The 24,232-nt window shown below is 41.4% G+C and overlaps 2 protein-coding genes across 3 annotated transcripts; one reads left to right on the top strand and one right to left on the bottom strand.

Annotated features, from left to right (window-relative positions):
* Positions 1 to 1,194: 1,194 nt before the first annotated feature.
* Positions 1,195 to 14,091, bottom strand: nsun2 (NOP2/Sun RNA methyltransferase 2). The gene is made up of 19 exons (XM_028596820.1): positions 13,708 to 14,091; positions 12,644 to 12,801; positions 12,016 to 12,120; positions 11,822 to 11,927; positions 11,518 to 11,589; positions 11,264 to 11,348; positions 10,890 to 11,082; positions 10,069 to 10,143; positions 9,670 to 9,800; positions 8,409 to 8,482; positions 8,093 to 8,223; positions 7,236 to 7,332; positions 6,857 to 7,065; positions 5,829 to 5,921; positions 5,592 to 5,727; positions 4,509 to 4,589; positions 3,781 to 3,919; positions 2,413 to 2,452; positions 1,195 to 2,153 (listed from the first exon to the last, which is right to left on the bottom strand). Exons 1-19 carry the CDS (start codon positions 13,771 to 13,773, stop codon positions 1,844 to 1,846), a joined length of 2,301 nt encoding a protein of 766 aa, XP_028452621.1. The 5' UTR covers positions 13,774 to 14,091; the 3' UTR covers positions 1,195 to 1,843.
* srd5a1 (steroid-5-alpha-reductase, alpha polypeptide 1 (3-oxo-5 alpha-steroid delta 4-dehydrogenase alpha 1)) lies at positions 13,974 to 22,000 on the top strand. 2 transcript variants are annotated; one of them, XM_028596823.1, is made up of 6 exons: positions 13,974 to 14,668; positions 14,948 to 15,114; positions 17,334 to 17,435; positions 20,223 to 20,373; positions 20,512 to 20,585; positions 21,115 to 22,000. In XM_028596823.1, exons 1-5 carry the CDS (start codon positions 14,358 to 14,360, stop codon positions 20,576 to 20,578), a joined length of 798 nt encoding a protein of 265 aa, XP_028452624.1. In that variant the 5' UTR covers positions 13,974 to 14,357; the 3' UTR covers positions 20,579 to 20,585; positions 21,115 to 22,000. The 2 variants fall into 2 exon arrangements, with proteins under 2 accessions (XP_028452624.1, XP_028452623.1); XM_028596822.1 differs by having other exon boundaries at positions 13,975 to 14,668; positions 20,512 to 22,000.
* The last annotated feature ends 2,232 nt before the right edge of the window (positions 22,001 to 24,232 follow it).

Genomic DNA, 24,232 nt, shown 5'->3' with positions numbered 1-24,232 from the left:
GAGGAAGTGGGAAAAGGAAAAGAGGGGCCGTCATTATTTTTCAATTCAAGATAAGGTACCGGCAGATCAAGGTTATTTGGGTAAAGGCAGAAGACACTCAGTCATAATGACAAGGCTTAGACTCTGCCATTGTGGTCTTGCATGGGATCTGGCAAAGATGGGTAAACATGAAGATGGATTGTGTGGAACCTGCAAACAAAAACAAACTGTGCAACATGTACTTTTGGACTGTCTTTGGTACAAAGATGAAAGAGGACAGTTGTCCACTGCGCTATGTCACATGGGAATACAGCACATAACATTGAGAGACTTATTAAATCCCCCTGAATATAAATGTGAGATAGTGGAAGCCGTCATGGATTACATCTCTGCGACAGGACTACTCCACTGAAGCTGACAATACTTTTGACTGGTGCATAAAATGTCCTGTGGGAGGCAGCAATATGCCACGAGGCATCTAGTCTGCCGGAAAGCCAACAGAAGAAGAAGAAGGTATAAAGGAAGGAGGCAGAGGCTCCTCTGGGAGAACAGTTTTGGCCTGGAAGGGTGCAGGTGCTAGAGCCCAATAGTCAAGGCCTGATTTAGGCTTTTGTATTGTTTAATATTTGTTTAGTATGATAAATTAAATAGTTTGTACTTAGTTTCTTTGTTGATTGTGTTATTTTTGATATATTTTTGTAATAATTCATCCATGCACTACCGCACTTTCCCCGTGAATGGGGGAGAAATAAAACAAAGCACCCGGTGAAGAACTCCTGAGTCCATGTCTCCTCCTTCCACCATGGGGCAAAACCTTACAGGATCTATATGAAATATCCACATGGTAAAGCCTAATTTGTTTTACTCCGGTGTTATTAACTACTTGACAAATAAAAAGTACTGAGGATTTTCTAATTAATTAAAAACTTCAGTGCAAAATGAACATAAAGTGCAAGGATCAGAAGGTAATGCATCGTCCAAAGGACATAAATATTTCTGCAAACGCAGTTCGGCCACTGATTTTTTTGATATTGCAATAAACACGATATATATACACAACTTTTCAGGGTCCATACTTCTATTTAATTCCTCAAATCCGTTTTATGGTCTGTAATTTGCAGAACCTAATCAACCCATTTCTCAAGTGTGCCTTTAGTACTTCAGTGGGCCAAGAGTGAGCATAAAGTTAAATAATTTTAACAGGTGGTGAAACAGTTAACCTTTAACGCTTTTTAATCAACTCCATATTTCTGCTTAATTACAGGTGTAAAAAAATGAGACCGTTCATGTAAACCTCTCTAAACATGAGTCAACGGAAAGAAAACTGAAGCCACTAGATCAGTGGAATAAGTTTGTTAAAATATAAAAAAAATCATCAATAAAATAAGCATTTAACTAAAATGTTCCTGGGGGCGTTATGAATCCCACTGCTTTCCTTGGCAAGACCCGCCCTAAGGAGCTGAGTGGTCAGGCAGATTGTGGAGGTTAGGCGTCGACCTCGGGTGGTTAGGGTTGCCCATTGACCAGGGGATAGGAGCTGAAAGCACCTGAGCAAGCATGGAAACCTGGCCAATCCGAGCTTAGCTTAAATGCTACGCAGGGCGTACCTTACCATGGTAAGCAGTGGGATTAATAGTGATGCCTCCTTGGGGGGAATCCAAAAATTAACAATTCCAAAAGGAGTCCATCTGTGGGAGGGAATCCTTCTGCAGTGGCAGTGATGTGAACAGAGAAACCCATAGAGGAACACCACCCTCCTCTACCACCTAATGTGGTCTTTGACCTGGTCAACAGCTCGCGGAGCTTTAATACGTCTTCAGTCAGTCCTCCTTTCTCGCTGCCGTGTCCTCTACATCTTCACCCACTAGTCTCCGGCTTGCTTTTTTGGTTCTGATGATCGGTTTTCTTCACCGTTCTCCAAGTCCAGCTTTGTCTCGTTTTCCACAGCACCTTCCTCCTCTGCGTCCTTTTCCGCTGCATCCTCTACCTCTTCCTTTGCTTCCTTTTCTCCATCCCTCCCTTTCTCTGCCCTGACGCCCTGTTTGTCTCTGAAGACCTCCACGCCTAACAGTCGGAGGTAATGAAACCGCTCGTTGCGCGGGACGAAGGCTCGGATGGACGTCTTCCCCCTCCAGCCACACAGCTGGATGGGACACCGAGGCTCCGCTGGGTTACTGACAAACAAGAGGGTTATGGTGGGTGTCAGAAATGACCAAAAACTAAAATGAACATTTGCTGAAATGCTGCTAGGGACATGTTGGTTGGATGTTGGTTTTTTATGGGACTGGTTGACTACAAAATTTAATTGCCCTTTAGGGATAAATCAAGTTGTTTGTTTGATCGAGAAATCACTTAAAAAAAAAAAAAAAAGATAATGACATGCATACACTTCAAATACAGAGAAAAAAAAAATAAAAAAAAATAAAAACTTACTTTGGGTTGGGGATGTACTTCAACACAATGCTACCCATTACTGTAGAGAGAATAATAGAGAGCAACAACAGATTATTCCAAAACCCATTTTGGACCACGACGCTGGTCATGTACACTTAATTACATCTGAGAATTAAAAGAGTCACTAGTTTTCTTTTGCTGGAACTGCTCCTCCTCTTGTGAGTGTGTTTCTGGGTCAGTGCCTTGCTAAAGGGCAGCTCAACACCAGTTCTGGAGGAAGACAAATCATTACTCATTCACTTTTGTCTTTCATTTGCATGTCAGCTAAGTCAGAAACCTTCCAGTCACTAATCCGCTACTCTAACCTCTAGGCTCCTTCCCAAATGTTTTGGCATCAGAAAGAAAAACTGGTGTAGTAAAAAGTCTGTAATAATATTGATTACAGAGCTACACTTTTCTGAAAGTGGTTATTTAAGTTGGAATACGTGTCTTATATTGTGGAGCAACATGGCATCATGACTTTGCGTAAATATACACACACACTTTGTTAAGCCAAGTGGCGTGTTATCTGTACGCTTTTTGAGCTATCTGCGTGTATGGAGGGGGCGACAGACAGACAGATATTTTTAAAAAAGGAGCACCTCGTTCAATTGTATTTGTTCAAAAATAATACAATAAAAAGTTGATCTAAAACAACAACAAAAAAAAGCACAAAATGACAGAACGGCTTGTTTATTGCTAAGGCCACAGGGTCAAAATTAAATGATTTATTAAAAATGTAATAATTACTTATAACAATAACTTATTTCACCAGTAAATTCCTGTTAAATGACAAAAACAACCACTGGATGGGAAAAAGGTATTTTATAATAACTTTGAATGCAGCACAAGGCTGGCGAGGCGAGTTTCAAGTGAATGCAACATCTGTGTTGTTTTTCAGACAACGGCAGCTATAGGCTGGTGTTAGAATCCTCTCCAGTGAAATACAGACACACTTTTACACCATTTGGCTGTCAGCATTTTAACCGTGTTTACTCCAGCTGCTAGCTAACCGTAGGCTAACGTTACCTGCTGTGCAGTTTAGTGTTAACTAGCGTCCCGTGCGGCGATGTTTCAGTTCCCTCTAACGTCCGTTTTCGGAGCATCAAAGAGAAGCTCAGGCATTTAAGTGGCACCTAAATAACGCACCTAAATAAGGCACCGAAATCAGCGTTGCTATTTAGTCCGGTAGATAACGGTCGTTAAGAGTTCAAAACTCTTTGGATCTACACGATTCATGTGGATGACATTTTCCCATTGAAAACGGCGATTTTTGCCGAAAAGCAACTAGTTTGCCGGTATGCATAGATACGCCATTTCATGAGATCAGTCTGTTTGGAGTGAGATTTCTTTTGCCGTGCTGCTTACCCATTTTCTTGGCCTGGGCGTGGGCGTCGTCCTGCAGCTTGCTGAGGAAGGGGTTCTCCTGGGTCAGCAGCACTTTGATGTCCTCCACACTCACTCGGATTATCCTGGAGCGAATATACGGCTGGAGAGTGTAGATACCCTTGTAGGACAGAGAGGAGATGTAGCTGACAATCTGCAGACCCTACATAGTAATTCCAGGTTCTTTACACTTACATGATGCATTTAAAATTAATTAATTCTAAGTTTATTTGAAGTGTGAACTCGGCCGTCTGGCTCCCTTGTTATTCAGCTGTGTTCGTGGCCTGTTGTGAATATACTAATGAGAGTAAGAATGACCTACTGCATGTTTGAACACACATTAAGGAGCTTCTTTTACAATGAAATGTAGTACAACATCAAAGAATATGTAGGGTGTTGAAGCCCTAGAAGTAGAAGCTATGCATATCACCATGCATCACTGCGTCTACCACTTCAAATCATGTTAGTTTGTACTAAAAGAGGATTATGGGAATTATGTGAAAAATGTGCAACTGAGGTGTGAAGATTCTGAGAGAATGCCGTGTTTTTACAATAAAAAATAGCTTTCGATTAATAAGATGTGGCTCAACAAAAAGTCGATTTACAGCAAATGATTTTAACTCCACTGAAGATTGAATGTGTGAGGAAGTGATGTCCAGGGTGCTGTGGTGAAAAATAGGGTGCTGTGGTGCGTGTGGTGTGTGTCTTACCTCCTGAGCCAGTCTGAAGGCACAGCCAAACTCCTCTCCATCACTGTTGCGAGACCACACCTTCACCCCTGTGTTAATGACCTGAGAAACAACAACAACAAAAAAGCATGCCGACTTTAACCTCACTAATTAATATCTCTCCTGAAAACATAACCAAGGGTGGTCATTTAAATCAAAATTAACCTAATTATGTTACGGGTCTTGTAGTATTACACTGGTAATGTGTTGTGTGTGTGTGTAAATAATTAGTGACTGCCTTGCTCAAGGCATCTACTGTACAAGATATTCCAAAAGTGTGGGTAAACACAGTGCAGCCGGTCTCTGGTGTCCCAGCACGAGTGGGAGGAGACTGTCAGTGATCTGCACAGTTAAATTCAACAACACTTCTGAAATAAAACTGCATTATTTACGAACCTACGGGAAGTACAATTAACTTAACAATTTAATATGAGAAATACAGATTCAATTCTCTTAAGATTAAACTATTCAACGTTCTGAAAAAGCCTAATTCCATTGATTTTCTTTGTTAAACATGAGATATTATTAGTGTGTCACCCCATCCAGAATCTGTGGAGCGGAGACATGCAACTCACTGTTGTTTAGCCCAACAGAAAAGGGACTAAGAAGTGAAAAGCATCCAGACACAATGAGGAGAACAAAGACACTGAAACACACATACACACAGTGCCACCTGTGCAGGTGCTACAGGGTGGAGGACCAGAGGGATTTGGGATAGGAGGGTCCCATCTGTTAGGCCGCTCCCCTCACATGGGTTGGTACTGTACAAGCACACACACACACAATGAAAATGATCTAATGTGCCAAAGTAAAGCCAATATGTCCGTATCCAAAAACTGGCCCGTGCACTGATATAATAAGCATAATGCAGTTAGTCTGACTACACTGTGTAGTGCAATCAATGCTAAATGCATTGCATCCAGGAAAGGTTTGATTATTGATTTTTAGATCGCATTTCCTTGCAAGAAAAAGCTTCGTCATCATCATCAAACCTGGCGTTCCACGTGTGCGATGAGTTAAACGCCACACACACACACACACACACACACACACACACACACACACCTTCATGCGCTCGCCGTTACTGATCAACACGTTGCGGAGCTCTTTGGACACCATGTACAAGTGTCTCTTTTTGCCGTCGTGGGTCCTGGTCAGAACGTTGAGCTTGGGGAAGTTGGGCGACAGATCATAGAAAGACCTAGAAGAAAACCAAGAAAAAAAAAAAAAAAATACATAGTTTTGCGACACTAAAATGCTGAAAAATGTTATTTCCATTCTAACACACACAGAGACACTTACTGTATGGTGGTGAAGACAGGGTCTTCTTCAGTAAGGAACACAAAGGGGTCTTCCTTATAACCAAACAGCCTCATCTTCTTAGAGGCTGGAGGCCTGGAAAACAGAGAGAGCAGACATTCATTTATCACTTGATTTATTTACTTATTATTACTAGTATATTTTTATATTCAATAATGCTTTCTTCAGGACCAGTGATGGTTGTGTTAATCCAAAGAGTCATTTCTCATTCAGAGCAATGACAGAGACCTTGCAGTTTTCCTTGGTTTATTAGGTCATCACACCAACATGACTCACCCGTAGGGCTGGGCGATATGGACCGAAAATCATATCCCGATATATTTTGGCTGAATATCGATGTACGATATATATCCCGATATTTTTTCCGCAAAGTGAGAGCAAATGTTCAGTCAAAGTCAAAGCCAAATATGACAGGTCACATGTAGTTTAATAGAAACTGGCTATTTCAGTGAACAGTTGCAAAATCAAATGAATAAATAATAAAAGTTTCTTCACCTGGTTCAATGCTCAAATGTTCAAATAACAATAAAATGTAAACATAAATTCTGATTAACCCTTGTGTTGTCTTCCCGTCAACCTTTTCGACGCCTTTTTTTTTCCAGTTTGTTTTAGTTTTTTTCCAACGTTTTAAATTGTTAAATTTTTCTTCTACACATTTTCAGCGCTTATTTCTACATCCCATATTTTCTAATACAGGGCTGGGCGATATAGAGAAAATCAGATATCACGATATTCTTGACCAAATACCTCAATATCGATATTGCGACGATATATTCTAGAGTTGACAGTTGGTGGTCTCGCAAAATATCTTCACACTTAGATTTTAGATAAATAATCATTAATAATAGAACAGCTAGAACAGTCTGGTAAGTTCAGAAAAGTACATCACTTCACTGTAATGCAGTCTTTAAAACCAGGAAAAGACACTTATGTCATATCACGATATCCAAAATCTAAGACGATATCTAGTCTCATATCACGATATCGATATATCGCCCAGCCCTACTCACCCGCACGCTCCGTCTTGCTTGGCAGTGGTCTCCTGGGCCAAGGAAGCTCCTTCGGTTGCCTCCTCTTCTGCCTCCTGGTCTACTTTCCCCTCTAGGCCTTCCCCCTCCTCCACCTCACCCTCGTGGAGGCGGGGAGTGTCTGCGGGGGTCGAGGCCGCCGAGGAGCCTTCAGTCTGGGCCGCTGAGCTGGACGAGATGTCCTTCCTCAGCTGGAGACAAGGGACAGAGAAGAGCAGACAATGAAGTCCCAGCTGTGATTAGTAACATGTGAGTGATGCAATAGGAGGGGTGGGGGGGGGATTATGCTCCATTTCCCTCCTCAAGTAAGACTGACAATCTAAACCATCCATTAAGTGAGTGTGTGTTTGGAAGGAAGTACCTTGGGATATCTTTTGTTCCAAGGCATCAGGGCTTTCTTCACTAGCACAGCCACAAAGAAACCTCCAGTGTTCTGGTGATGTGGCAGAATCCTCATACTGACAATTTAAACACACACACAAACATAAATCATGGAGTTTTACGGTGCCACCTACTGTGAAGATAAACAAGGAATTTTTTTTTTTCAGCATTAAATACAAAAAGGTTCTTAGACGTGTGACAACAGCTCCCTCCGCTGGCCAGCAACGTGCCTGTGAGGCTGAGCATTAAAGTAAAAGCTGCAGAGTAGAAATGACATCATGCACCATTAAGTGAAGATGTGCAGGTGTGTACATGTATGTGCAGCCATGCAGACAGCGTGTATGCAAAGCTGTGCCAAGGAAATACATCAGACACATTACTCGGCTAATCAAGTTGGCATCAAAACAGAAAAGTGTCTTCAAGTGTGTTTTAATGAGAACAAAATACTCTCAGTAGGATAAAAGATAAGAAAAATGAGCCAAATTAAGAAAAGAGTTTGGCAGGGGGTGGGCAGTTTGATCACATTAAATGGCTCTTCCTTTTCTATAAACAAAAATACCACCTGGGGAAAATTTTAATAGAGGGTTAGGCCTAAATTTTAGGAAAATTCGAATATGCTCTGATTATTTTGGCACTCAAAGAGGCGTTAAACAAGGCTTCCTGTCTCCTGTTTGCTTTGGCTATAGAGCCTTTAGCCGAAGCTATTAGAACCAGGCCATACATGGACTTAAAGGTTACGGGTTAGTATGGGAAGGCCTTTGCTTAGGGACCGAAAAGTCACAAACAGAGTCCCTCACATTATATAATAGCACAAACCTGTATTGAGTGTGTACATACCATCTCTCCAGATGCATGCTAGCAAGTTTCTCTGGGTCTGTTGGCGGGAACATGGTGGGGCGGATCTGTGTGTGACGATGGCTTGGAACCTCGGACCAGTCAGAGTACCACTGGCCCTCTTTGGTCATCAGCTACAGAGACAACAACTGCTTTAAGTGTGCGAGCCAGTCAAAGTAATCCACAGTCAGAGCACCGGCATACAAAGTTCTGTCTGACTGAAGCACTTCCACGACCTAAATATCGTTTGCCTTCATGGTTTATTGTCGTAGCGGTTGGTTTGTAGTAATGGCTGTCAAAAGACTAAACGTTCCAGTACCTTCCAGGAAGCGACCCCAGGCATCCACTTCAGCCCTGGCAGATCAGCCGAGCCGTCGGCCAGCTCCAACGCTCCTGCAACGGGGAGTGGAAAGACATTATAACTTGGCAGAAAACGACTGAAATTTATATCTAAATATAACGCAAGTTCCAAAGTGAATTAAATTGTGGTGTTGGCTCTGCAGCTATTGACCTTATGAGTTTCCAACTCCGCCGTTTTGTGTGATCTGACCAGTTTTACAATCTAGCATACAGTGTTAAAACTACTTGATAGCTGGAAGTAAAGGAGACTTTCTTCCACGGCAGTCTGTAACAGTCAGCGTGTAGTCTAATAAACGACAGAAATGTTCTGTGTGGGGCATTCAAACGCGCTAATACAATATTTCTGCATCCGGAACACACGGTCACATTGAAAACTCATTTCGCTTTAGTTATATTATGACACTACACAGGATTTTCAAATGGATATGATGTGAATGCACATGACAAAAGTTATACGATCATACCAAACATTTGCCACACTTAATTTGTTTTAGTGAATGCTTGTTTTCATACTACTTCATATGAGTAAATGAGGTTCAAAGAACCCGATATAAACATATGTATATGTAAACATCAGAAGAGTAAGCTTCCAGACCAACACATCAAAAGGTAGCAAGAATAGGATGCAAATAATGTTAATAACTTATCAATATGCATTGCTTCAAGAAATTAGACCATATTTTTTAACTAAAAATGCCACACACTTTCTGGTTTTAGGATCTCAAATGTGACTTGAGTAGTTTTTTTTTTGTGATAAGAAGCTGAATATTGTTGCGGTTTAGACTGCTGGTCGGAAAGAATGAGCGATTTCAACACATCACCTTGGACTTTAGGAAATTATAGTGGGCATTGTCCAATTTTAGACCAACAATAATTTATTAATTAAGCATCGGTGCTCTTGAAATGTTTCACCATCAAAACATACACCGTAGGTCAGTTTGTGACAGAGATCCTCTTTTTATTCCAAGATCTGCTGTGGATGTGATTGAGTGAAATTAATTCCCCCTGGATGTGAACGCGTGTTGCCAACTTTGAGACATTTATAGCAGGCTGTTTGAACCAATCAGGGCTGTGACTTTTGACTTGTGTTTATTCTAGCCAGCAAGAACAACTGGAAGAGAAACACAAAACTGAAAACAGAACTTTGATTTAAATGAAAAGTCAAACAAACTAATTGCTTAAATTGAATAGCCCTGTGAGCGTTTGTGCGTGTTGGTTACCTTCGCTCTTCTCCAGCAGTGCTGCGATGACAGCTTCGTCCTCTATAGGGTTGAGTGAACAGGTGGAGTAGACCATCCTCCCTCCTACAGCCAGCTGTTCAACCCCACGCACTGCGATACGCAGCTGGAGCCTGACACACACACACACACACACACACACACACACACACACACACACACACACACACACACACACACACACACACACACACACACACACACACACACACACACACACACACACACACACACACACACACACACACACACACACACACAGTGTAATTAGCAAGAAAAGGAACACACTCCATTCCCTTGTCCTTTAGTCAATTTGGTCTACCACACAAGTGCATGAATTCCTATGTCACGTAAGCACAAATGCTCAGTCTCCCCACTCACCCGTGGAGGTGCAGGCTGTTGCTGGTCGTCCATTTCTTCCACACATCTATGTTCTTCCTCAAGGTGCCGTCACCGCTGCAGAACACAGAAGACAGCAGCACCAGTCAGACACAAGCCCAGTTTGGCCCGAGGCGCCCGAAACCATCGGAGATCCCCGACACTTTTCACACTGCACTGGGGGAATTCTTGCAGCCCAAAATGCCTAATTTTGCAGCAGTATGGTAAACAATTGGGATAAGAGTTGCAATGCCTTCTGTATTTTTGTAGCTATGGAACTGTGGAAGACTGAAAATTGCAACAACAACAAACAATTAGATTTTTCTTTTTAAATAATTCTTTAAAAATAAAATGAAAAGTTGTTTCTGGGAGAATAAAACTACTCTAGGCTAAGTGTTCCAAGTAACCTTCCTAAAACGGCTGAGGATTCTGCTAATACTGGAATAATATTAAAAATGACTGGTGGATTTAAGACAACAAATGATAATTTACTATTGAATGAATATTATTGAATCAAATTCACTAATATATCCGTTAGTGGCTGGTTGATATTCACACTGTAAAATGTAAATTTCCCATCCTGGCCTGAGACAAGCATTCACTTACAGCTTGATGAAGGCCTTTTTATTGCACTTACGAAAATCGAGCGTAGCTCTCCTCAACTCAAGTCATGGTCTAATTAGTTCAATTGGTTGGATTGGTTGAATGTGCCTGAATTGTCGTGATCGCGACATCGCAAATTCCTGGAGAGACTGTGCGATATGGGTCAGTGATGCCGACACAAGCCAGATGCATAAGGCAAAGTCCTGCAGCCCTTTGCTGACCTGCAGGGCACGTCACACAGGATGCGGTCGTAGAAGAGGATGTCCTCCTGGCCGTCTATGTCGATCTTGAGCGTGGGGATGCAGGAGGCGTCGTGGTTGACCACCATGATGCAGGGGCTGTTGAGACGCTTGGCTTGGTGCACAAGCAGGTAGCAGCGTTTGTTGTCGACGTCGTTGGCAATGACAAAGCCCTCTGGAGGTAGAAGAGTGGACTAAAGTGAACTACTGTTAAAGTGACAGGGACTGCCAATTAACCCACTAGGTACTACGTTTATATTCATAGAGCACAAAATGATTTTTTATTTTTTTCAATCCAATACAAAGAAAATTGGTTATTGTAGCATCTTTCCTGGTTTTAAATGTGTGCATCTCACCTGGAAATGGCACGTCCATGTCAGAATGGAGCATCTCAATCAGCTGGGCTGTCTTCGACCCTGGAGCTGCACACATGTCCAGGATCTGCACAGAGACACACGCATGTTAACAATATCTTTTTCTTTAAAGAAAGCTGTTTTCAAGCCACAAGGAAAGTGTTTTACAAGGGGGGCACAAGGGAGAGAAAACAGAAAATGCATTAAGCACAGAAAGACCTACTATTTTTAACCTTCAAAGAGGGCAGTGCTTTTACCTTGTGGTGTGACTCAATCTTCAGGAGGAGAGGAGGGATCATACTGACAGCTTCCTGTCGGCTGATGTTACCCTGCAAGGACAAATGCAAGAATGATGCCCGCCTTTCCATTTCTCTGACGACTTCTGACATTTTGTTTCACTTAATTTTTCTAACTTCCTATCCAGGGTACATTTTGTGAACATCGCCAATATGAACAGCTGCGATGCTACAGTTATAAGTGAACTTCTTTAACAGGGCTAAATAATGATGTCAAAATAATTCCACTGGCGTTTGTTGTATATTTCTGTTTGGGTTGACTCACCGACTCAGTCTCGCTGACCAGAAACTGGTGGAACTTCTCCAGAAGGGGAGACTTCCTAATGATCTTCCTGCTCATGTTGGTGTGCCAGGCCTGCTCGTCGGGATACCTGGGAGAGGACAGGCACAGTGTGTGTACTGAGTTTCTAGTTTGAACCTGTGTGTTCTTTTAGCCTTGGGTAAACCATGACATCTTACCAGCTCAGAGGTTGTGGAGCCTCAATCTTCTGGCCATCGATCTCCACTTCCTGAATATCCTTAAAGTATTTCTCCTTCAGACAGTGGAGGATTTCCTTGGCATGGCTGGAGCAAGACAGAAAGAGGAGAAATCGGGCATGTAGTAACAACAAATACTAACTGCAGTCATCCAACGTGATAAATACAATTAATTCAAACCACTGTCCTCCTTACAATCCAAAACATTGTGGCTTTGGATCAAGATGATGCACATGTGCACAGTTGTGGGTTTACTCCTACATAGCAACTCTCATTCATGATTTACTCTTTCACATCTATCATCATGTACATTTAGTTCAAAAGCACTTTTATCAATTACAGCTAAATAACAAGTTAAACTGTCTCCTGCAGCTTAGCACCTAGTGAAAAACATTTTTTGTGTCGTGAAAAATGGGAATTCAAAAGGTGACTGTACTGTACAGACAGACAACAAAAACAGACCAAAGGGGTACAACTTCTAAGATTTCTTAACTTGCCATAAACAACAAGCGCATTAGATGTAAAGCATCTTGCATGGCTTGGAGCATGACACTTTGTTTACAGACATGACAAACAGTCAGAATCCAGGTTAGAAATCTGTCTGACTCACCTCTTGTATCCAGTGATGCGGATGGTTGCTGGCAGTGGTTCCCTCATTGCATCCATGAACTGTTCAAACTCTCCCCCAGGCACCAGGCCTTGCTCTTTGTAGTAGTGCTCAAACAGCTTATTCTCCTTGACAATGTCAGCATAGCCAGCTCCCCAGCCCTGAACACATGGATGCATGTTATCAGTATGGGTCATATCTACTAAACATTGTTTAACTGTCTTTGAGTACAGTTATAACTGGAAAATCCAACTACTAAATACAGATAAAAAAAAAAAAAAAGAAATAGGTAATTTTATTGTTTTCTTGCTTATGGTCAACAGAGAATAACTAGAACACGTCATAAAACCTGCTACTAGGGCTGCTACTAAATTCTTAGTCGAATAACACTCATTCAATTGTATCGAATAATCGATTAGTTGATTTAATAGACAGATCTGTAAATCTAAGTTTCTCAGCAAAGAGTCATGCAAAAGCACCACTTTAATTATTGTGTTTACCAGAGATGTGCTCGTACGTTTCGACTAAGAGGGAACAGCCCTACCAGCTACATTTATTTTACTATGGTCTATTGATCAATTCGGCATGTAGTAACTTTAATCCACAAACTACGCACTTATTTTAATTACAGTTTTGAGTTTTCAACCCTGCTTGCTTCTTCCCTTCACGGTGTTTTCATTGAATGACTTCAGGCTCGTAAGAGGTGAACCAATGTATGTAACTGTACGCATGGCAACATAAAATAAACACATTTCGGAACTAAGTGTGGTGAAGCCCACGATCCCTCCGAGCAAAAACAAAAAGACTAACGTCACGAATGATGGTCACACTTTGGAAATAGCCGTGTTAACGGTAACTAGCTAACAGTAAAGCTCTCTGATATTGCAGCTGTTTAGCAGTGTGTAGCAGCATGACTGCACAGGTTTTCTAAAGAAATGTTCATCCCCAGCCCACTTCGCAATTAATTAAATAAAAGGTTACGCTAGTATGTGGCCTGACTGAGCACTTTACACCTAAGGTTAACATTAGCGAAAGTTGCCGCACAACGTTAGAAGTGTGAATCTTACAGCGTTGTCTCTGTCGTCCCTGCCAGTAGTCTGGTTTTTCTGCCTCTGCCTGCTTCTTTTCCCCATGTTGGAATAGCACACAACTCTGGAGAAAAGTCTGCGGAACAACGTGGTGCTAGATACAGAAAAATGTCCCTGCAACTCGGATAAAATGTGAATCCACAGAGCGTTTGAAAAGGAATTGCTATCCACGAAACGTGCTGCCTCTGACGCACGTGATTCAGGACCGCTCGAGGTGGCCACGAAATCTGCCTGTTCCTTTGTTGACACCGAATGAGATTTCGATTTTAATTGTTTCAGTGTAATATAAAATTATTAACATTATTGCACTGTTAAACTCAACATCCGCGCCACCGGGTACAGAAGGTGATGTAAATAGTAATGAATATTTATTAGTGACATCAGACACCACACGACGTTGAATAACTTAGACGCAAAAGAGAGAATTTTCATTGGCTGATAAGATCCAATGCCATATCTGTTTAGGGACTGTGATTGGTCCTGGATGGGAAACGCATGTCGCGTGTGCTTATAGGCTACCGCTTGCAATCGTCAGTAGTGATACAGCATTTTGGCAACTAGTTGCAAATATTAGTTACATTTTCATTGTTTCTATTTTTTATTTTTGTAACAATAGCCTCTTAGCCGTGATGGACGCACTCCTTTCCAGGCTCTTCTCCTCGGAAGAAGAGGAACTGTACATGTTGGACTGCATGGCTTACTCAATGGTTTTCATGGCAGCCTGCACTTTCGTTACTTTGCTTTTCGAAAATGTCCCATACGGACGATATGCAACCAGCAAATATGGATTTCCGGTTAATGTCAGGCTTGCTTGGTTCGTTCAGGAGCTGCCTGCGTTCCTGGTGCCTTTGTGTCTGGTAGTTTGGACATCCTCTGCGAAAACCTCTCTGCTGCCCAACCAGCTGCTCATTGGCATGTATTTCTGCCACTATGTTCAGAGGTAGGTCATTACAATCAGTTTAATCAGGAGTTTACACCTGGAGGCAAGTGTTTGCTGACTAGGGTCACCAGCATATGTGTTTGTGTGTGCAAAATAAAATGATAAATATCTGAATAATTATGTAGCTTAATTTAATAATGGACACAGGAAGAGATCAGGGTGTAAAAACGTACATTAGATTTATATTGTATCAATAGTACTAGCCCACCATGTTAGAATGTCAAAGCAAGTATTTCAAATAACTTAGTTGTGTTATTAATATTTTTTGTTCTGCTGCAGATCCCTTATTTATCCATTTTTAATCCGAGGAGGTAAACCAACACCATTCGCCTCATTTGTCCTGGCCATTGTTTTCTGCATCTATAATGGCTACATGCAGATCAGGTACCTGAGCCATTATGCTGAGTACCCTGCATATTGGGTTACACATCCATGCTTCATCGCAGGTTGGTGTTCTGTGTAGAAATTATTGGTGAAACTGGTTTGGCATTCACAACACTAAAGGTATCACATTGATGTTGGGACATGAGCATAGGTGAAATGAAGGATTTCTTCAATTTTATATTTTATATACACAAGGTACACGGATAAAAGTCTATGAGAAGAATACTCAAGTTAAATCAACATTCACATTAAAAATAATGAAAAAAAAGCAAGTAAAAGTCAGGAAATACAGGATACCTCTGCCATCTCTCCCAGTTCATTCCTTATACCACTCTTTCATCTCCTACTCCTCTCTTTTTCCATTTGAAATGAAATGACTTTGCTTAAACACACACTGCTGTCATTCAAACTCTTTGGTCCATCTTGTCATTTCCCTCTTTTGGCGTTTGCTCCACTGCAAGGTGCTTCTCACGCTTTCCAAACCTCAAAGTGCTCAGCAGTTTTTCTTGGCTCCCATTGCTGTTCAAGTTAACACAGGAAACTGTCAATTTAAAAGAAATGTTTTTTCCACTGTAAATGCCCCTCCACTCCCCTTATAATCCCTGTCGATCCATGCGCAGGCCTACAGCAGATAAAAACCAGTGTAACAAAATCAAAACAAATATCCAAGTAGAATGGAATTACAGTTTTAAGAAGCAATGTAAGAAGTTGCTCAAAAAATTTAACATTTACTAAATTATTTCCAACATTTTACCACCCATCCTTGACAAAATGATTCACATATGATGAGTAGTGAGCAGTTTGTGTTAATGCGGAACTATGTGTTGTATCTATGTTGTTATTATTATTATTATTATATATGTTAGGACTCTCTTACCGACCTAAATTTATGTCCCAATTTTCAGTGACTATATTGCCTTAAATCCATATAATTATAGTCGTATAACCTGACTGAGTTGCCATTTTGAATCTGGAACCAGGCTGATGTACAGTGATGACCCTGATTAGTTTAACTAGCCCAGTCTGTCCACGGTCCAGACTCTCTAAAGACCCTGACGCACCAACCCAACGGCCGACTGTCGGCAGAAAAGGCAGTTGGACTGATCAGTCGGCTCCCCGAGGTCCAAAAAGTGCCTCAGAACACACCGAAAAGACGCCGACTTGAGCGTGTAATACGTCTCCATAACAGCAGGCAGCGCTAATCTGTATTGTCGCCCACAAAATGAAAACCGGCAGCTGATTGGACGAATGCGTCACGTGGGTCTGGCTGCTCCCGGAGTTTTCAACCGGGCATAGACAGAACTCAATGTCTGAAATACCATGTGCATGTTTAGTTTTTAAATAACTATTGTTACATTTGTCAGGTGAATTTGAGAGTTTCTCATGATGTGACGGAATATGACCTTCTAAACAGATGCTAAGTGTACAAAAATACTATATATCCGTTTCATGCAGTGTGTTGTGTAAGAAGTTTATTTTGAGCATTGTAGGTCACAGAAGCAACCATACTGATGTGTAAACATGCTCTAACTGTTAGGGCATGGGGGGAGGGGAATGGATACAGCATAGTATCACAATATTTTCCGTGGCAATACTGTATCAATACACAGACTTGTGTTGGTCAGTCTGTCTGCTTGGCAATCCCCATTTTGCAGTAATAAAATTGAAGTGAGATGAACAAACAGAGAAATGTATATTTTTTGAAAAAACCGATGTTGACAAAGTTTCCTTTTGGGGACATCATTTAAAATTGGGGAAAAATGTAAAGTTGTAATAAAGGTGCTAAATTGCAATATATCGCAGAATATTGCAATGTCTAAAATCGCAATAATATCGTATCGGGACATAAGTATCGTGATGATATCGTATCGTGAGGCCTCTGGTGATTCCCACCCCTAGTAACTGTTATAGAAACGGTCAACATTTTTCGCAAATATGCTCATTTGCTTTCTTTTTGAGACTTTGATGAGAAAACTTGAGCTCAGACTCATGCTCAATGTCTGTGCACGGAGTATGGAGCTGGAGCCGGGAGGCAATTAGCTGAGCTTAGCATAAAGATTGTAACCAGGAGGAAGCGGCTTACTATCGCACAGATACATATCAGAGTGGTAATGATCTGCTCATCTAACTATTGGGGGAGGGAAGCAAATAAGAGTACTTCCTAGAATGTTTAAAGTATTTATTTATTTTTTTTTTTTTTTTTTTTTTTAAAACATGAGTTGGCTATTTGGTCAGTAAAATGTCATGCTAAAGCAGCTTTTGGTCCGTTGACTGTCTCCAGGGTCCGTGCTGTGGTTGGTCGGGTGGCTGGTGAATGTGCACTCTGACCACATCCTGAGGAACCTGAGAAAGCCCGGAGAGACTGGTTACAAGATTCCCACAGGTAAGGGCTTTAGTCATGAAAACACTGGGCCAAATCATTGCTCTCACCACAGCGAACAAGTTACAGTCCATCTAACCTTCAAAGAGGGAAACTTGATGAGAAGTTTAAAATAATAAAATACATTTATTTAAAGATCTAAAATGGAAAAAAAAAAGCAGGTTTGGCGAATCGTTGCTCCTAGATTGCAAGTTAATGCATGCTCTATTCCACTTGGTGACGTAATGCCGGTTTGTTGCCAAGCGGCAAAAAAAAAAAAAAACATAGGCCAAAATTAAAGTAGAAGAGAAGGAAGCATAATGACGGATAGTGTCATGGAAGCACCTGCTGTAACGGACGAAGACCAGCCCGACGACAGTAGTGATGATGATAGCGTTACACCCCTTTTTTTTTTTTTTACTTCTAATACTTAAGTACATCTAATATCAGAGTATTACTTATGATACTTAAGTACTGTAAATATCATATACTTTAAGACCTTTACTAAAGTAATATTCTAAAAGGAGACTTTAACTTTTACCAAAGTCTTTTTCTGGTAAGGTACTTGTACTTATACTTCAAGGTGCTCTAAGTGATGTTGGGTGACGTTACTTCTTGTAAACTTCAGTTTGTTTTTCTTGCCGTTTTGTGGATCCTGGGCTGTCTACAGAGACTGTGTGTTTGTTTTTTTTTACACTGTGTTCCGGGGACAGGCAGCTAGCTATGTTGTAGCCTAAAAAACGCTTGACGTCACTTAGAGCACCTTCAAGTATTGCTTTTGAAGTATTTCATACAAGACTGCCAGTTACTGTAGCCAACCTTGACAATGTACAATTAAAAATGTGTATATTTACCGACTGAATGGCACCATTCTTGTGCATGACATGTAATGTCAAAGGACCATTTTACATTGTAACGCTACTTCTACTTAGGTTTAGAGCGTGCAACCTTTTTTCCACCACTGTCGTGGGGGTGACAAGAAAGTCAAGAAAGCAGTAATCACATCATGGCACAGAACTCTGCGGTCTTTGTACACAGCGCTAGATGCTAATTTTCCAGTGTGGTCACATGATTATACAGGATCAAACTGTAAGCAGAATCACAGGTTGTCAATAGTTATCTTTTCCTCTCTGCCTTGCCCTCTGTGAACCCTCACATTAGTGTTTAAAAATGTTCTTCCTGCTCTGACTGGTCCAACTCCGCTGTGTGTCAGTGACTCACAGTTCTTGTAGTGTTTGTTTGTGTAGCTTTGCTGTGCTTGACACCGACAGAAAAATGTTCTTAACCACACAGTGTTTCTAGTAATCATGTTAGACAGCCCCATGCTGGAACATGGACATTATGTCTGTAACCTAGCATGTCAAGATACATGCTAAATAAAGCAGGCAGTCTACTGCTCATCCGCTCAACACCACACTCATGTTTGTACGGCAAATATGAAGCTACAGCTGGTTTGGTTAGCTTAGCTTAGCTTAAAATAAACACTGGAGACAGGGGGAAACGGCTAGCCTGGTTCTGTCCAGTAACCAAGGTAGAAAAGTCTGCCTGCCAGCACAGCTTAAGCTCACTAATGTGTTATACATTGTTTGTCTAATAAATACAAAAATAAAGGGTAAAAAACAGTTTTACAGAGCCATGCTAGCTGTTCCCCCTTATTTGTTTTCAGTCTTCATGCTAAGCTAAGCTAAGCTAACTGGCTGCTGGCTCCAGCTTCATATTGAACTGACAGATATGAGAAGATCATCTAGCTCAGGGGTTCCCAAAGTGGAGTCCGGGGACCTCCAGGGGTCCTTGAGGGGCGTTCTAGGGGGTCCCCAGCAAAAAAGGGAATCATTTATTTTAACAATAATTCCATCCATAAGTATTACAATGAAAGAATGACTATTTTGGTCATGGGTTCCATACACTTTCTGTAATAAAAACAAGGGTTGGGATCCACTGATCTCAGCAAGAAAACAGGTTTATTTCCCAAAATATGGAACTGTTCCCTTAAAACAAAGAATGATAGGGCGTATCACTCTACTTGTATCAAGAAAATGAACATTTCTGAAAATTCCTAAAACAAGTCAATTGAAAACATTTCACTGACAAAACAGATGAAATATGGTTTTGATGGTGGATATTTTTTTTTTAGAGTGTATGACCTTTACTGTGGATGCACATTTAATAAGGACAGGGAGGGGGTGGTTAAACAAGATTTTGGCCACTCTCCAAATTGACAAATAGTTTTGAGGGCACTGTGTATTGGAAAAGCAAAATTGCTTTTTCTTTGGATTATATACTTGGTAAATTCACACAATAAGTTGGATTTTCCTTTTGCTAACTGAATCAGTAATCATAACAGGTTCACAAAGAGAGTGGCTCCCCTGACTAAGAACATAAAGTCCCAACAATAGCACCTTGAGTCTGAACTTGCGGTGAACCTGTTAAAACAATCTGTCCCGGACCCTCAAGGAAAATAAAATGGAGAAGGCGAGGAAGGAGGAAGCTGTGAGCTATGCTGCTCCAAATGAACTCCCAGCCACGTCTGGAATCCCTTCAGCCAAGAATGCCATTTTCACATAGAGGGTAGCAACACTACACATGGCCTGCAGTCACAGAGGGAGTGCTCAGCCAGCTATTGACCAATAGCAATACCAATAACATTGACCAATGTGGAGCTATAGCTTTTGAGACTTTAGCGGCTTGCAGACTCAAAATTGCATTGAGATTGTTGAAATGTCTGTACTCTAGTATTGTAGTAGATTGTTCTTGCTTCAGTGAACAAAAAGAAAGGGTAAGCGTCCTAATTCCTGTGTCTTCCACCCTCAGGTGGAATGTTTGAATATGTGTCTGGAGCCAACTTCTTAGGTGAGATAACCGAGTGGGCTGGCTTCGCTCTGGCTAGCCACTCTGTTCACAGTTCAGCTTTTGCCATCTTTACCACAGTGGTCCTCGCCAGCAGGGCTGTGGCCCACCACAAGTAAGAAATATAACACAGACTCTCTCACACACACACACACACACACACATTAAGGTTTTCATGGATTGTATTGCACACTTTGAAGCAAATACTTGTATTAATAGAAGAAAATGCCTTTTTTCCCTCCTCTCTCTTTAGATGGTACCTCGCCAAGTTCGAAGACTACCCTAAAAGTAGGAAGGCCCTGATTCCCTTTCTGCTCTAAAAACAAAGTGGGTACTAGAAGCCTGAAAAGCTACTGGTTCTTACTGTGGCTAAGAATAACATTTGCACAATACGTTCTTATAATGTAGGAAAGCTGCTGCTGTTGTTGGTTTTCTTTTTCTTTTTTACTGAAAACCGAATGAATCACAGGATGCATGCTTTTAAATGCTCTGCAAGCAAGCAACGGCTAGTATCATTACCTTTGCTCATTACTTTGTTAATAATGTCCATAAAGCACAAAATAACCTCAACAACCATGAACTGAATGTACTGAAAGCGCTATGTTTGCTGGAGAGGCAACATTCAGCGCCCCTCCAGAGGAAATAACCTATGAAATGGAGTATACCTCAACAGTAATACAGTGGATTTATAACACTCGGCACCAGCAAAGAAAGATTTTTAAGACTCTCCGCTGATATTCTCCCAGATGGAACATAAACTTGGAAATGCAAAGCAGACACTTAAAAAGTTTTTCATTCACTGTCTCGAGTCATCTGTTGCAAGTGCATCTTTTTAACATCCATTTGAATTACACAGATGAAAGACGAAGGACCTCGAATGAAGTCCCAATACATTTCCCTACCTCATTTTGCTCTGGGTAAAGACTTTTTTACTACTCACCTCATCATCTAAAACTCCTGGAATGAAAAGCCCCTTTGGAACAAAGGGTAACTGCATCGCTTTCCTGTAAAGACTTGAGACTGTAGCAGGCCTGTCCACAGCTCCTGGGCCGCAGGGAAATCAAGCATGGCCCTCAATAACTCAGCCGTGCCTGAAATGAGAAGAAGATAGTGTTGCCTCAACACATCACTCCTGTCGGGGCTTCTGAGAAAGAGAGCAAAGAAGAACTGGTGGAGAGATGAATGAGTTATGTTCAACGCAGGAGCACATTTGACCTAAACGACGCTGAATGGATGAGCTTGTGTGTGTGACTGAATGAAAAGAGGGAGCCTGGGAGAGAAGATAAGAAAATTAAACATTGGAATCAATCTTAAGATTCTGTTTTTGTTTCATAATCCCTTTTACCATGAGCTAAATAATCTTATGAGTGGGAGTTGGGACTTTTCTGAAATCATGTCTTATTTTATAGATACTAACAATGTGATCTGCCTTATGTTCAGTATTTCTCATAATAGGTTTAGATAGGAAACAAGTGCAATTATCTCATCAACGTTTTCACAAGTTTAATTCGTATGCAAGTGAAAATGACACGATTGCACCAAAGCTAGGTTAATACTGAACCGTTCCCTATCCCATAAAGTGCCAGCTGCAGTTTCCTCCCATAACTCTAAATCAGTTATCCCTTTCCAGTCACAGCCAAGGCCACGTCATTATGAATTTTATGAATGTGTTGTATTTGAAAAGAAATATACATTTTGTCATCGTTTTTACACATGGTCTCATCAATAAATCATAAGACCTCTGTGTCTGAGTGTGATGAAGAATGAAGGCTGCGTGTCGCTGAAGGCTATGCAGAGTGACATCCTTCATTTTCGAGGTCCCCACTGTTTCTCTCTTTCTCTTCCAGGCTATTTCCTCTGTGTATCCTCTTTGTCCACGCTTCGTGTAATTGCATCTCTATATTACACAGCCAGTCTTTACTGAGCCTGCCATCTGACTATAATACCATTCATCTTTAGGCAGGCGCCAACGGATTTTCTTTTTTATATGCTAAGTATTTCATTGAACTGGCTTTTAACTCCTCAAACATATTCATTCGCTGTTCTGAAATATTGTTTTTACATATGCCAACCTGGGCCCCCTATAGGAAAGCAAAGCAAAAGCAGCAGTAGACCTGCAATGTCACCTCGTACAGAGAAAGATAGAATAGCTTGAACATTTCTTCAGTTATAGCGTTGGTTATTCTTTCCTTTTTTATGGCTGCTGTCACGTAGGGGTGTTCATGAGGTTTTGAGAATTTAAGTTGTGTCTTTAAAACGCCAAATGTAAGCTATAGAAGATAATGATTTTTGTTTTGCAAATTCTTTTCAGGAATTAGACCATGAGAAACAGTCAGCTGATCAGAGCTAACTATTCTGGCCATACACAAGAGTAGGTCAGTTGATTTAATAACGTAATAAAATGTTTAGATCAATATTACTCATTACAGAACTTAGTCAAATTACTGTACAATGCTGATTTCTTTTGATCTTTATCTTTGGCCTTTGCGTCCCATGGCCTTTTTGTGTGTGTTTGGATTGATAAAATTTAGTAAGGATCCTTCCCCTCGGTTTCCAAACCCACCGATAGGTGTCATCAACAATTATGCTCTAGTTTACATAACACACGTGACTGGCTGGTTTAGAATGTGTGAAAGCCTGATATGCAAAAAGCAAAAAAAATAAAGCAACGCGTTAAAACGAACGCAAAGCCTCAGCGGTTGCCTGCAGGTGGTGCGAGTGTTAACATTAAAGAAGCTGTTTTTCCTTGCCTATTATGGCACACTTCAGGTCTAAACAGCTTTTGTAACTTTTCACAGGTTGACTGGAACTGGCAGGTCCGGATTTGCAGTTCTGACCCCGCAGGAGCTGCTTTGCTGTGCCCATTGTAACTCTGTCCTTGTTATGCTGTATGAAACCCCACAGTGCACTTGACACACCACAGGCAATATGTGCCAGTGCAGAGTTGTGAAATAGCTGTTGATATAACAGTGTAAATGCAGCTTTCCACTAATGTGGGTTAAATATCAGGAACATGCTGCGGCCTCATTATTATTCAAGCCACATGCAGTCTCAGACTACTGGCTGCTTCCTTAATATTATCTGCCATTACTGTTATGCCTAAGAGCATACTGTTGTCTTTTCCAGCCGTGTGTGTGTGTGTGTGTGAGAGTGTGTGTGTGTGAGAGTGTGAGAGAGAGAGAGAGAGAGAGAGACATCTGTCAGCTGTGGTCCAGTCGTCACCAATGTGGTAATCCCATAAAAGCTGACAATGAGACAAACCAGCCTTGAAATTGCGCACGCACACACTCTGGCACACCGTCAATGATGGCGTTTGGCTTGAGCCGAGACTGTGACACGAGAAATGAGAGGAATAACCTATTCAATCTGGTGTTTCACTCAAATGCCTGTGTTTCATACAGTGTAAGATAGAGGGAGATAGAAAGAAGAGCTTAGATTTCTACAGGCATACAATGGGAGTGAGCAGCTGTGTGTGTATGAGTGTCATACAGAGGGCTGCATATCCTAGCTGGCACATTGCTCTGGGGGGTTTTCCTTGACTCTGTCACATGCTGCACGTGAGTAGCAGGGGTTGGGGGCGGGCATTATGCAAGACACTCGCTCTCTCATCCTCTCTTTTACGTCCATACACATCCCAGAAGGTGCTGGTTATGCCTTATCCAGCCTGCCTCCGCTCCGTCCTAGAGCTTAATGGGCTGGGAGATGGTTGTTACTCGGGCAGGGTGGCATACAGAGTCTGGATGATCAACACCATCTACTGTGTATTGCCCCTTGAAAATGAGCATTTTGGTTCACGGGCTGCAGAGTACATCTGAAATGCTCCATTTGCGCTTAGACAGTAAACCCCTCTGTGTGTTACCCTGTGGAATGCAGTTTTCTGCAGTTTGTATGTATGTGAGCAGCATTTCAAGGGCCAGAGGTTGTGATTATGGCTCCCAGCTGTATTTCAGATGCCAGCTGACAACACAATGTGG

This window comes from Perca flavescens, chromosome 14 (assembly GCF_004354835.1).
Source record: "Perca flavescens isolate YP-PL-M2 chromosome 14, PFLA_1.0, whole genome shotgun sequence".
NCBI lineage: Eukaryota > Metazoa > Chordata > Actinopteri > Perciformes > Percidae > Perca > Perca flavescens.
The sequence above is the reverse complement of the archived record's forward strand: the minus strand, read 5'-3'. Positions and strand labels throughout refer to the sequence as shown.

Excerpts from the sequence above, each read along its gene's own strand:
- nsun2 (XM_028596820.1), bottom strand. The coding sequence starts at position 13,773 with ATGGGGAAAAGAAGCAGGCAGAGGCAGAAAAACCAGACTACTGGCAGG. Across the intron at positions 11,590-11,821 it reads TGGTCAGCGAGACTGAGTCG|GGTAACATCAGCCGACAGGA; the intron begins GTGAGTCAACCC and ends TTGTCCTTGCAG. Across the intron at positions 11,083-11,263 it reads CATGGACGTGCCATTTCCAG|AGGGCTTTGTCATTGCCAAC; the intron begins GTGAGATGCACA and ends TTCTACCTCCAG.
- srd5a1 (XM_028596823.1), top strand. The coding sequence starts at position 14,358 with ATGGACGCACTCCTTTCCAGGCTCTTCTCCTCGGAAGAAGAGGAACTG. Across the intron at positions 14,669-14,947 it reads TTCTGCCACTATGTTCAGAG|ATCCCTTATTTATCCATTTT; the intron begins GTAGGTCATTAC and ends GTTCTGCTGCAG. Across the intron at positions 20,374-20,511 it reads AGGGCTGTGGCCCACCACAA|ATGGTACCTCGCCAAGTTCG; the intron begins GTAAGAAATATA and ends CTCTCTCTTTAG.